The sequence below is a fragment of the Alexandromys fortis genome, unplaced genomic scaffold (assembly GCF_014885135.2).
Source record: "Alexandromys fortis isolate MF-2015 unplaced genomic scaffold, M_Fortis_MF-2015_v1.1 scaffold_27, whole genome shotgun sequence".
NCBI lineage: Eukaryota > Metazoa > Chordata > Mammalia > Rodentia > Cricetidae > Alexandromys > Alexandromys fortis.
The window spans coordinates 11,713,824-11,726,334 of record NW_026067952.1 but is presented as its reverse complement, the minus strand read 5'-3'; the positions used below and the strand labels follow the sequence as shown (position 1 = coordinate 11,726,334).

Genomic DNA, 12,511 nt, shown 5'->3' with positions numbered 1-12,511 from the left:
AAAAGACCACTGACCTGAGAGCGAGAATATCTGGAATATTAGCCCACTGCTACTTGACCTGGGACAAATCGCTTCCTTTCCACAAATCCCACAATTTCCCAGCTTTTAAAAGTAAGAGCCAACTCAATTCTAATGTCTTGTGAATCATGGAATGTTGACTTTCATCTCTGAAGGAGAAATTTCAGGATTACTAGAAAAGGAAAGAAACCATTTGTATCTCTTTTTAAATTCTTCCCTCCCCCTTTGTGATCATTCTACCTTAGCCTCTTGCACAGGCATGTCCACCACTTCCAGCCAACTTTCTCAAATTCTAAATACATAAAAATACATTATCCCACAGACATGAAGATTTCACATGAGACAAAGGAACTCTGCTTACATATTCTCAGACTCAGAGAAAGTACAAGGTGGAAAGTCACATCCTCTACTATACTATAAACATTTTGAGGGTAGAATATGTCTTACTTGTTTCCATTTCGAATATTTAGCATAGATCCTGTCATACATTAGTACTTAATAAATGTTTACTCCATGACTCAGTGTTCATCAGATTTTAAGCCAAATACTGTAAAGACCTTAGCCTTGCTTTGTTATTGTAACCTTCCTGAGAGTAGTTCCTGCCTTAATTTTCTGACTGAGTAAATAAAAGTAGGTATGCTATACACCCCATTTAGATGGCAAGACTTACACCTTAAGAAATCAAGTCGATGCCTGGTGGTGGAGGTACATACCTGTAATCCCTGTACTTGGGAGGCAGAATGAGGAGGATCTCTGTGAATTCAAAGTCTAAAGAAGGAAACTGGTAAAGTGTCCCACAAGTGAGTAGGAGGCCTCACCTGGACCACTTGCCATGGGAAATCCTGCCTCCATCCTAACCGAGTTTCCAGACGCCATGGGTCCATTCATTCTCACATCCTGGCTTCGGTTCTGACCCAAAGCCAGGTTGATAGCACCTTCCCCTGAAAATGACAGTAAAGTTATGAAATGTAAGTAGTCATAGTAAAATACATATCTTGCTTAAAGACAGTTACAGAAGAACTATTTTTTTTTCTGTTTGTGAAGAATTAATATTAAGTTTACCACTATAAAAAAGGGATAGCTCAGTATTAGAACCCTGACCCTAACTGTTCATTATAGCCCATTATATAGCTCATTATATACTGGCTCTAAATTCAAGACTTCCCAACCTCTATCTCCAGAATGTTGGAATTACAGGAAACTAAAATCCTAGCCTATGCAGATCGTTCCATCTGAGCAAGCCCAAGGAGAGCATAATCAGTTCTTACATTATTAATGAAGTTGCTCAGTGTCAGAGGGCTTCAAAGACTGGATATTGATTTTTCAACTGGACCACAAATTGTGTGTGGGCAGGGGAAGGATGACAGGAAGGAAAGGGAGTGGAAGAAACTGTCAGAAACTCAAAATTCTTCATTTCCTTCTGGGAGTTTATAATCAGAAGATAAGAAGTTCAATGAAGATAGGAAGTTCAATGGGGAGAGACGGCAGGGTAGTATGGGATCACTGTTACATTGGGTGTAGAGACAGCAGAACTTGTGATAAACAGCACAGATTTTCTTTCAATAACCACAATGTAAAAAGGTTTCCAGGTATTGAGACTGTAACTCAGTTGGCAGAGTCCTTGCCTAGCATGTACAAAGTCCTGGGTTCTGTTCCCAGCACTGCACAAACCTAGAGTGGTAGAACATGCCTCTTATTCCAGCCCCCCAGAGGTGGAGGGAGGAAGACTGTTGGAGCCTATGGTAATACAAGATCCTATTTCAAAAACAAAACATCGAACAACAAAATGATCCCTACAGGTTTGTGGTAGAGATGTCATCTAATGACAAGGACAGAAGTTTCTTCTACCTCCGTGACACAAAGTAAGACCAGCATGTGAATAGGTTTTCAATGGGCAATGCTGGGTATTGAATCCAGGGTCTTCTGCATGGTAAGCATGTGTTGTACCTATGCATTACATCTTTTGTACTGGTGTGCACGCATGCGTATGTCAGTGTGTGTGCGTGTGTGTGTGTGTGTGTGTGTGTGTGTGTGTGTGTGTGTGAGAGAGAGAGAGAGAGGGGGGGGGGCAGATCTCTGTGAGTTCAAGGCCAGCCTGGTCTACTGAGTGATTTCCAGGAAAGCTAGGGCTACACTGAGAAATCCTGTTTCAAAAAAAACAAAAGCAAAATAAATACATAAATAAATAAATAAAAGTTTGTGAGTCTTTTGCCTACATGCATGTATGTGTACCATATTTATACAGTACCAAAAGAAGTCAAAAGAGAGTACTGGATCCCCAGAACTGAAGTTATAGATGGTTGTGAGCCACTATGTGGGTGCTGGGAACCGAAGCCAGGGCTTCTGCAAGAGCAGCAAGTGTTCTTATCTGCTAAATCAGCTCAATATTTTCTCTCTTTGAGTTTCACCTAGTAGGCAATAATATCAATAGGATTGTTTCAATTAAACAGATTCTAAGGAAACCAAAATCTTCCTAGGCCTAATGGGAAACAGCTGCTGAAACAAGTTTCCAAGAGCTTCTTGCACTTAATCCACAATTTTGACTAATATAGGATATTCCATAGAAGATATTTTCACCTTGTGGACAGTTAAAATAAGCTCGCCTATCACTGGGGATTTGAACGACTGTATTCCCCAACTCCTTTCATAGCTTAGGATCTTGGTACCAGTCTGAAGATAAAGCAAGAAGCTAATAGGAAGATACTTTCCTCTGTCCTGTCACTGAGCTTTCTGTGTAAAGTTTAACTAGGGGACTAACAACATCCTACCAATAAAGGAACAATCATTAGAGGCTGTAAAATACTCAGACTTATTTATAGGAATCAGGAGTGAAAATCAAAGAAAACATGGGATTTGGAGGTCTCACCACTGGAAAGGAACTATTAATATACTAAATTTGTTAAGATACTTTAAGTAGAAGCATTTTTTTTCCTTTTTTTGGGGGGGTGGGAGGTGTCTTTATTTCTTTATTTAAAAACAAGACCTTGGGGCTGGAGAGATGGCTCAGAGGTTAAGAGCACTGGCTGCTTTTCCAGAGGTCCTGAGTTCAATTCCCAGCACCCACATTGTGAGTCACAACCATTTATGAGATCTGGTGCCCTCTTCTGGCCTGCAGGCATACATGCAGACAGAACACTGTAATACATAATAAATAAACAAATCTTTAAAAAAAAAGACAGGATCTTACTCTGTAGCCTTAATATTTGTAGCAATCCTACTGCCTCAGCCTAAGTGCTGGAATTACAGATGTGAGTTACTTCACTCAGCAGAAGAGTTTTGAAGTAACATCAAGTAATAGCATTTCTCGTTTAAACATTCTCAGCATGGCAATGGTGGTGCACATCTTTAATCCCAGCACTCATGAGAAAGAGGCAGGCAGATCTCTGAGTTCGACGCCAGCCTGGTCTACAAAAGCCAGTTCCAGGATAGGCTCCAAAGTTACAGAGAAACCTTGTCTCAAAAAGCAAAGAGGTCAGGGAAATAGCTCAGATGGTAAAGTGATTGCTCAGGACCCGAATTTAGTTTCCAGCATCCATTTTAAAAAGTCTGGCACAAGGTAATAATCAAAACACTAAACATACAGAATAGAGAAAGAATATTAAGAGCTGCAAAGGAAAAAGGCAATGTAACATATAAAGGCAGACCTATCAGAATTACACCTGATTTCTCATTGGAGACAATGAAAGCCAGAAGGTCCTGGTCAAACATTATGCAGACACTAAGAGACCACTGATGCCAGCCCAGGCTACTATACCCAGCAAAACTTTCAATCACCATAGTTGGACAAAACAAAAACCAGATTTAACCAATACCTAGGCACAAACCCAGCCCTACACAAAGTACTACAAGGAAAACTCCAACCCAAGGAAGTTGGCTACATCAATAAAAACACAGACAATTAATTTCACAGCAACAAATTCCAAAGAAGGGAATAACATCACCAACAATAAAAACTAAATTAACAGGAGATAGCAATCACTGGTCATTAATATCCCTTAATATAAATTGACTCAACTCACCTATAAAAAGACACAGGCATACCTAAGAAAGAAGCTGGTGTAGCTATCCTAATACCTAACAAAATAGACTTCAAACCAAAATCAATCAAAAGAGACAAAGAAGGACACTTCATATTAGTCACAGGAAAAATCCATCAAGAGGAAATCTCAATTCTGAACATCTATGCCCTGAATACAAGGGCACCCTCATATGTAAAAGAAACACTTCTAAAGCTTAAATCATACCTTAAACCCCACACACTAATTGGGAGACTTCAACCCTCCACTCTCACCATTGGACAGGTCTGTCAGACAAAAAATTAACAGAGAAATAAGGGAACTAACTGATGTTATGACTCAAATGGACTTAACAGACATCTATAGAACATTCCATCCAAGCATAAAAGAATATACCGTCTTTTCAGTACCTCATGGAACCTTCTCAAAAATTGACCACATACTCGGTAATGAAACAAACCTCAACAAATACAAAAAAATTGGAATAACCCCATGTATCTTATCAGATCACCATGGCTTAAAAGTAAAATTCAACAGCAACACTAATTCCAGAAAGCCCACAAATACATGGAAATTAAACAATGCTCACCTGAATCATCAATGGGTCAAGGAAGAAATATAGGGAAAAATTAAAGACTTCTTAAAATTCAATGAAAATGACCACACAACATACTCATATTTATGGGATTCAATAATGAAAGCAGTATTAAGAGGAAAAGTTCAGAGCACTAAATGCCTACATAAAGAAGCTGGAAAAATTCCACACTAGTGAATTAACAGAACATTTGAAAACTTGAGAAGAAAAAGAAGCAAACTCACCCAAGAGAACTAGATGGCAGGAAATAATCAAATATCTATTTGAGAGCTGAAATCAACAAAATAGAAACAAAGAAAACAATGCAAAGAATCAATGAGACAAAGAGTTGGTTCGTCTAGGAAATCAACAAAATAGACAAACCTTTATTCAAACTAACCAAAAGGCAGAGAGAGAATTCTAGGCACCCGCCTTTAATCCCAGTACTCAGGAGGCAGAGGCAGGGGGATCTCTGGGAGTTCGAGGCCAGCCTGGTTTACAAGAGCTAGTTCCAGGACAGGCACCAAAGCTACAGAGAAACCCTGTCTCGAAAAACAAAAAAAAAAAAAAAAAGAAAGAGAGAGAGAATTTTAAATTAACAAAATCAAAAATGAAAAGGGGGACATAACAGACACGGAAGAAATAGAGAATCATCAGGTCATATTTAGAAAACCTGTACTCCACAAAATTGGAAAACTTAAAGGAAACTGACAACTTTCTGGATAAGTATCACTTACCAAAATTAAATCAAGACTAGATGAGCACACTAAATAGACCTATAACTGCTAAAGAAATAAAAACAGTCATCAAAAGTCTCCAAATCAAAAAAAAGTACAGGATCAGATGGTTTCAGCTCAGAATTCTACAAGAATTTCAAAATGTTTCACACAATAGAAATAGTAGGAACATTACCAAACTCTTTATAAGGCTACAATTATCCTGATACCACCATATAAAAAAGAGAATTACAGACCAATCTCACTCATGAACAAAGTTGCAAAAATACTCAATAAAATACTGGCAAATCAAATCCAAGAACACATCAGACCCATCATCCACCATGATCAAGTCGGCTTCATCCCACAGATGCAGGGATGGTTCAACATACAACGTAATCCACCATATAAACAAATTGAAAAATAAAAACCACATGATCACCTTATTAGATGCTGAAAAAGCTTTCGACAAAATACAACATCCCTTCATGATAAAGGTTTTGGAGAGAGCAGGGATAAAAGGAACATATCTAAACATAGTAAAGGCAATACACAGCAAGCCAACAGCCAACATCAAACTAGATGGAGAAAAACTCACAGTGATCCCACTGAAATCAGGAACAAGACAAGGTTGTCCACCCTCTCCATATCTATTCATATAGTTCTTGAGGTCCTAGCTAGAACAATAAGACAACAAAAGGAGAGCAAGGGCATACAAATCAGAAAAGAAGTCAAACTCTCACTATTTGCTAATGATATGATAGTTTACATAAGTGACCCCAAAAAATTAGATGAGGGAACTCCTATAGCTAATAAAATGTGGCAGGATACAAGATCAACTCAAAAAAATCAGTATCTGGGCTGAAGAGATGGCTCAGAGGTTAAGAGCATTGCCTACTCTTCCAAAGGTCCTGAGTTCAATCCCCAGCAACCACATGGTGGCTCACAACCATCTGTAACAGGGTCTGGTGCCCTCTTCTGGCCTGCAGGCACACACACAGACAGAATATTGTATACATAATAAATAAATAAATATTTTAAAAAAATCAGTATCCTTCCTATATACAAATGCTAAAGGTGCTGAGAAAGAAATCAGAGAAACATTACCATTTACAATTGTCACAAATAACACAAAATATCTTGGGGGTAACACTAACCAAAGAAATGAAAGACTTATGACAAGAACTTTAAGTCTTTGAAGAAAGAAATTATGGAAGATATAAGAAAATGAAAAGATCTCTCATGCTCTTAGATAGGTATGATCAACATAGTAAAAATGGCAATCCTACCAAAAACAAGCTATAGATTCAATGCAATCCCCATCAAAATCCCAGACCTTGAAATCTTCACAGACTCTGAAAGAACAACACTCAACTTCATATGGAAAAACAAAAACCAAAATAGCCAAAATAATCCTGTACAATAAAGGAACTTTCAGAAGCATCACCATCCCTGATATCAAGCTCTAATATAGAGCTACAGTAAGGAAAACAGCTTGCTATTGGTATAAAAACAAACAGGCTGACCAGTGGAATTGAATTAAGGACCCTGATATTTATCCATACACCTATGGACACCTGATTTTTGACAAAGAAGCTAAAATTATACAATGGAATAAAGAAAGCATCTTCAACAAATGGTACTGGCATAACTGGATGTCAACATGTAAAAGAATGCAAATAGGTCCAAATCTATCTCCATGCACAAAATTTAAGTCCAAATGGATTAAAGACCTCAACATAAATCCAGTCACATTAAACCTCATTGAAAAGAAAGTGGGAAATAGCCTTGAACGCATGGCCACAGGAGACTGCTTCCTAAATATAATATCAGTAGCACAGATACTGAGAACAACAATTAATAAATGGGACCTTCTAAAACTGAGAATCTTCTGTAAGGCAAAGAACACAGTCACTAAGACAAAATGGCAGCCTACAGAATGTGAAAAGATCTTTACCAACCCCACATCAGACAAGAGATCTCCAAAATATTACAAAAACTAAAGAAACTAAACATCAAATATTCACTTGATGAACAGGAATTGTATGAGAGAGTACTCCATTTATAGAAGACAACAGTGCAAAAGATCTGTGGCAGAAGGGAGAACTGTGTGTTCAAAGAACCAAATGAAAACTGGAAGAGACTGGAAAACAGAGCTGATGGGGGTGGGGGTGGAATTTAACTAGCATAAGTCTATATGAGGAAGGTTGATGTGAGACTGTGTAGGCCCTGAGGTCGTGGTAAAGAACTGGCCTGAATTTCTGTGAAAAGTAGCAAGCAACAAAAGAACTTTAAGCTGGATATTATGTATTAGGCTGAGCATGTTTTTATATTCAAGAGGGTCACTCTAGTGATAAACACAAAAAATTGTTCAGGACTCCCTAATCTGCTAGATAAACAAAGGAAATAATAAAGTTATTCAGTAAAAGAAAGCAATTAAAATTAGATATTCTTCAAATAGACAAGTCAGTTCCTTGCAGGATACAAGTAAAACTAAAGTCTGAGACTGAACGCCAAAGAGCCAAAGGAATGATGCTCCAGGCTGCAGTAATACTTTAATGTTTCTTTATTCTAAGGTACTGCAACATGAAGCACAGGATACACAGTTGCTTGAGAGTCTCAAAAATAAAGAGCAGAAGAACAGACAAAGCAGCATCAGAAACTATGCTGAATACCACTGTTACTGTATTTTGATTCAGATGGGGACATGGCAAAGTAAAGGACCTTCAATCTGAACGGAGAGAATCCCCAGATCCCGAAGCTGCTGGTTGTTGCTCTGAGCCAGGATCCGTAACCGCTCCGCTGCTTCCCGGGGGATGTTGAATGTGACACGTACGCTGTTCCAAGGCTCCACTTTCTGTACCTTTAGCTTGCTGGATTCTTGGTCATAAAGAAAAGAGAATAAAATTATCAATTTTGTAGACACCAGAGAATGTGCAACTAAAAAACAAAACAAAAATTCCTACTTTAGGTAAGAGTACAGATCCCACTGAAGCACAACAAACTGAGGAAGGAAAACATACATTCAACAAGTTGTTGGAGAATACTATTTCAAGGTGTGTTACTTTTGTTTATGCTCTGGAGTATTTGTTTAATGATGCAAAGATGTGTCTGATTAAGTAAAATTCATCTGCAGTCAGGAGTTTGCGACAGCAACTAGCTGACAGGAAGTGGTAGGGATGAGCCAGAAGGAGAAATGAGAAAGGAGGAGTAGCAAGAGAACAAGAAGAAATGATGTCAGGGGCCAGCCAGCCACAGTGTAGGAGTGAAAGAAAGATATACAGAAGTAAGAAAAGAAAAAAGTCCAGAGGCAAAAGGTAGTCAGGATAATTTAAGTTACGAAAAACCAGTGGGAAACAAGGCAAGCTAAGGCTGGTCATTCATAAATAAGAAGCCTCCGCGTGTGATTTGGGAGCTGGGTGTCAGGCTCCCCAAAAAGCCAAAACAGTAAAAGCTCGCACTACAACAGGTAAGCTTCCTTTAGGACAGAAAAACATCTAACATTCTACAATTCTGAAACTGACACATACTTCTGGACAGATTTTTAAGAATACAAAAAAACCTAACTAGTTTCTGAGGGAAGTATGTGTACACATGATAAGGAGTGAAGTTAACCTAATATATACAAAATTTAACTGAAAATGGAACATTTTTATAGACCTAAAAGTCTAAGAAGAAAATATTTAGTAACAAACCTTCACCACCTTGGATCTGGCAGTGATTTTTTGGATACAACAGTAAAGGGGCAAGCAACAAAAGAAAACAATAGAAACACTAGACTTCTTAAGGATTTTGTGTATTAAAAACCACTATCAAGTAGCTAGATACCATATCACATAAGGATGGCTATTATAAAAATAGACTATAGAAAATATTGGCAATAATATGGAAAAACTGGGGACTCCTGTGTACTAATGATGGGAATATATAAATCGTACAATCTGCTAAGAGAATTATATGGTACATATTTTTTTAAAAAAACCTATACAATATAGCATTTTAAATTCTAAGTATCCAGCCAAAGAACTGACAGCAGGATATGGAAAATTATATCCATGTTTATGGCAGGATTATTTACAACAGCTAAATCATGGAAGTAACATGATAAATATTGGTAAGTAAAATGTGGTATAGACATACATTCTGTGGAATATTCAGCCTGAAATGGTAAGAAAAGCCCATTACAAGCTACAGCGTGGACAAACAATGAGAATACTATGCTAAATGAAATAAAGCAGTCATAAAGAGCCAAGTACTACACAATTCTGCTTGTATAATAGTCAAAATCATGGTGCGGGGAGAAATGGCTCAGTGGTTTAGAGAACTGAGTGCTCTTCCAGAGAATAGAGGTTCAATCCCCAGCACACATAACAACTCACAACTAGCTATATCTCTAGTTCCAGCAGATCTGATACCCTCGTCTGTCTTCCATGGACGATGCATGGATGTGGGGTATTTACAGACATGTAGGCAAAATACCCATACACATAAAAAAAATCTAATTTTTTAATAAAAAAAAATCATAGAAAGTACAATGGTGCTTATTAAGAGCTAAAATAGGGAAGGAATGGGGAAGTTATTAAATGATAGGTATAGATTTTAATTTTATAAGACAGGAGTTATAAAAATGGCTGCTAGTGATTGTTATAAAATATAACTGTATTTAAGTACCATTAAACCACATATAAAAATGGTTACATGTAATTTACAATCAAAGTTTGAGAGATTAACTGAGTAATATTGTTTACAATTACATTTTAGACAAGGCAGCAAATAAAAGCTATCTGGTAGCTTCAGACTAAATAATTTCCCTTTTGTTATTAACTCAGGTCAACTAAATGGTTTATATGCTTTATTCAAGTATATCTTTTAATATTAATAAAATAGCCATACAGGAATATGCTTTCTCAAAATCCAGATACCTGTGAGAGTTCCTACATGTCACTTACCCCTCTTCCAGCTCTTAAACCATTAGATACTAAATACTAATACAGAATCCACTTGCTCTAATGTAAAACAACAATAAAACAGATCATTTGCTAAGGGCAATGGGATTAATATACTCACAAAATTTGAAAATGGTTAGCAATGTTTAGTCAAAGTTCTCTTGCAGGTAAGGAAATTGGAGCCCAGAGAAAGGCTAAGTGATTCAGAAAGCTGTAGTTACCTAATGAAATCAGACATGGCATTAAAATCCAGCCCTGAGGTTTGACTATTGTCTTCCCATGACATCTGGAGACATGTCTCCAAACACCGAAAAACTGTGGATCCCAGAGACAGAGTTTCTTTCCAATCTGATAATTACTGGAAACTTATCCATGTTCTTTATACTAGTCTTAATGTTAATATAGTTGAAAATGTTTAATTACAATCAGTTAAACTGTACTAGCAACTTTTAAAACTAGGCAAGATAGCCTACATGTGTAATCCTAGAATCAAAGTTTCAGGAAGATCACTATACCAAAGGTAGCCTAGGCTACATTCCTGTTTTAGGGAGAAAATAAAAGCCTTTAAAATTTCCATCATATCAGAGACTATCTGACAAAATGTTTTTGAGTCAAAAATACAATCTGGGCCAGTGAGGTGGCTCAGTGGGTAGCTACCCACCAGTAAAGCTGATGACCTGAATCTGATCCTGGCTTCCTGCATGGAGAAAGGACACATGTACTATGGCACATATCCACCTTACATATACAAAATAAATAGGTATATTGTAATAAAGACTATAACCTCAGTCTTCAGTAATAAAACCTGACTTCTTTCTAAAACACAAACTAAAAAATAAATAAAAAATGATAGTAACAAGACATGCTAACAGCAGGGGAAGGTTCCACCTTTGCACCTAAAACCAGCCTTCCAATTTACTCTATAGAACTAACAGTAACCATGAAAGGGCAAACATTCAAAAGAGTAATCAGAAGGAAGAAAAATTAAAGCAATTACCCATGTGTAACAAGTTGGGCACATTCTTTAATATTGCATCCAGTTTCCATTTGAAGTCTTTATCATCTATATTTCCTTTGAAGGCTACAAAAATTGTGGAATTCTCCAAAATGTTATCACTTTTTGTGTCATCATCTTCTAGTCCAGAGTCAAAATCCACCTCTGAATCTTCCATTGTTGATGAACACAGGGAAGTATAGATGTCTTCGAAGTTTGGAAGGTCATCCAAAACCATGGTGTATTATTCCAGAAGTATATGCAAAGTGAACAATAAGAAAACCTTCAAAAACAAGGGGGGAATGCAGAGTATTATAACATATCATCATATACTCAACATATCGTTATTATTTAACATATCATCCAGACTTCTCTAAAAGATGTCATTTATTCACTAAGTAAAATTTCCTTTCATAATACTATATGCTACTGTTTGGTAGGACTAGGATATTGGGAGAAACATACAGAGGGACACAGGGAAATAAAGAAGGGGAGTGTGACAGTGCACACCTGTAATCTCAGCAGGGAAAACGCGAGTCTGAGCCCACCCTAGGCTGCAGAGTCTTGTCTCAAACAAACAAAACAACAGCATTACAATCCTTTGTAAAACAACTTTATTTACTTTCCAGCTACATTTTTAAAATTCTAATAAACAACTGGTCAGCGGAGGTGCATCCCTTTAATCCCAGCACTCAGGAGACAGAGGCAGGCAGATTTCTGAGTTGGATACCAGCCAGGTCTACAAAGCGAATTCCAGAACAGTCAGGGCTACACAGAGAAACCCTGTCTCAAAACAAACAAACAAAAACCAAAAATTCTAATAAATATTAGAAGTAAATAAATAAAACCAATAACGGTTTCTAAGGCTTAAAAGCTGCTGCTTAGCCAGAGAAAAGACTGAGTCTTGAAACTGCCTAAAACCTGTAACTATTTAATTTAGCAGGCATTTCAAAAGGAAGAATTGCAAGAAAAATAACCTAACGATGTATGTCAAGGTCTTAGTAAAACAAGAACAAGTCAAACCAAAATTAGTAGATGGAAAGCCGTAACACAGGCTGGTGAGACAGCTAAACAAGCAAACACATTGCTTCTAGCCTGCAAATCTGAGACTGTCTCAAAAAATCAGTGGGCTGGTGAGATGAATTAGCAGGTTAACTGTGACTGCTGCCAAGCCTGATGATGAGTTTGATCTCTAGAAGCCACATAGAGGGAATCAAACTACAAATGTCCTCTAACCTATACACACA

The 12,511-nt window shown here is 37.4% G+C and overlaps 1 protein-coding gene across 8 annotated transcripts in view; it reads right to left on the bottom strand.

Moving 5' to 3' along the window:
- Window positions 1–12,511, bottom strand: part of Ncoa6 (nuclear receptor coactivator 6) — a 95,896-nt gene that overhangs the window by 42,426 nt on the left and 40,959 nt on the right. For all 8 annotated transcript variants that reach the window (XM_050150714.1, XM_050150709.1, XM_050150708.1 and 5 more), the window contains 3 exons: window positions 11,268–11,547; window positions 8,049–8,204; window positions 837–959 (listed from right to left, as the gene is read on the bottom strand). In XM_050150714.1, the coding sequence (XP_050006671.1) occupies window positions 837–959; window positions 8,049–8,204; window positions 11,268–11,502 (514 nt within the window). In that variant the 5' untranslated portion in view covers window positions 11,503–11,547. The remainder of the gene's footprint in view (window positions 1–836; window positions 960–8,048; window positions 8,205–11,267; window positions 11,548–12,511) is intronic.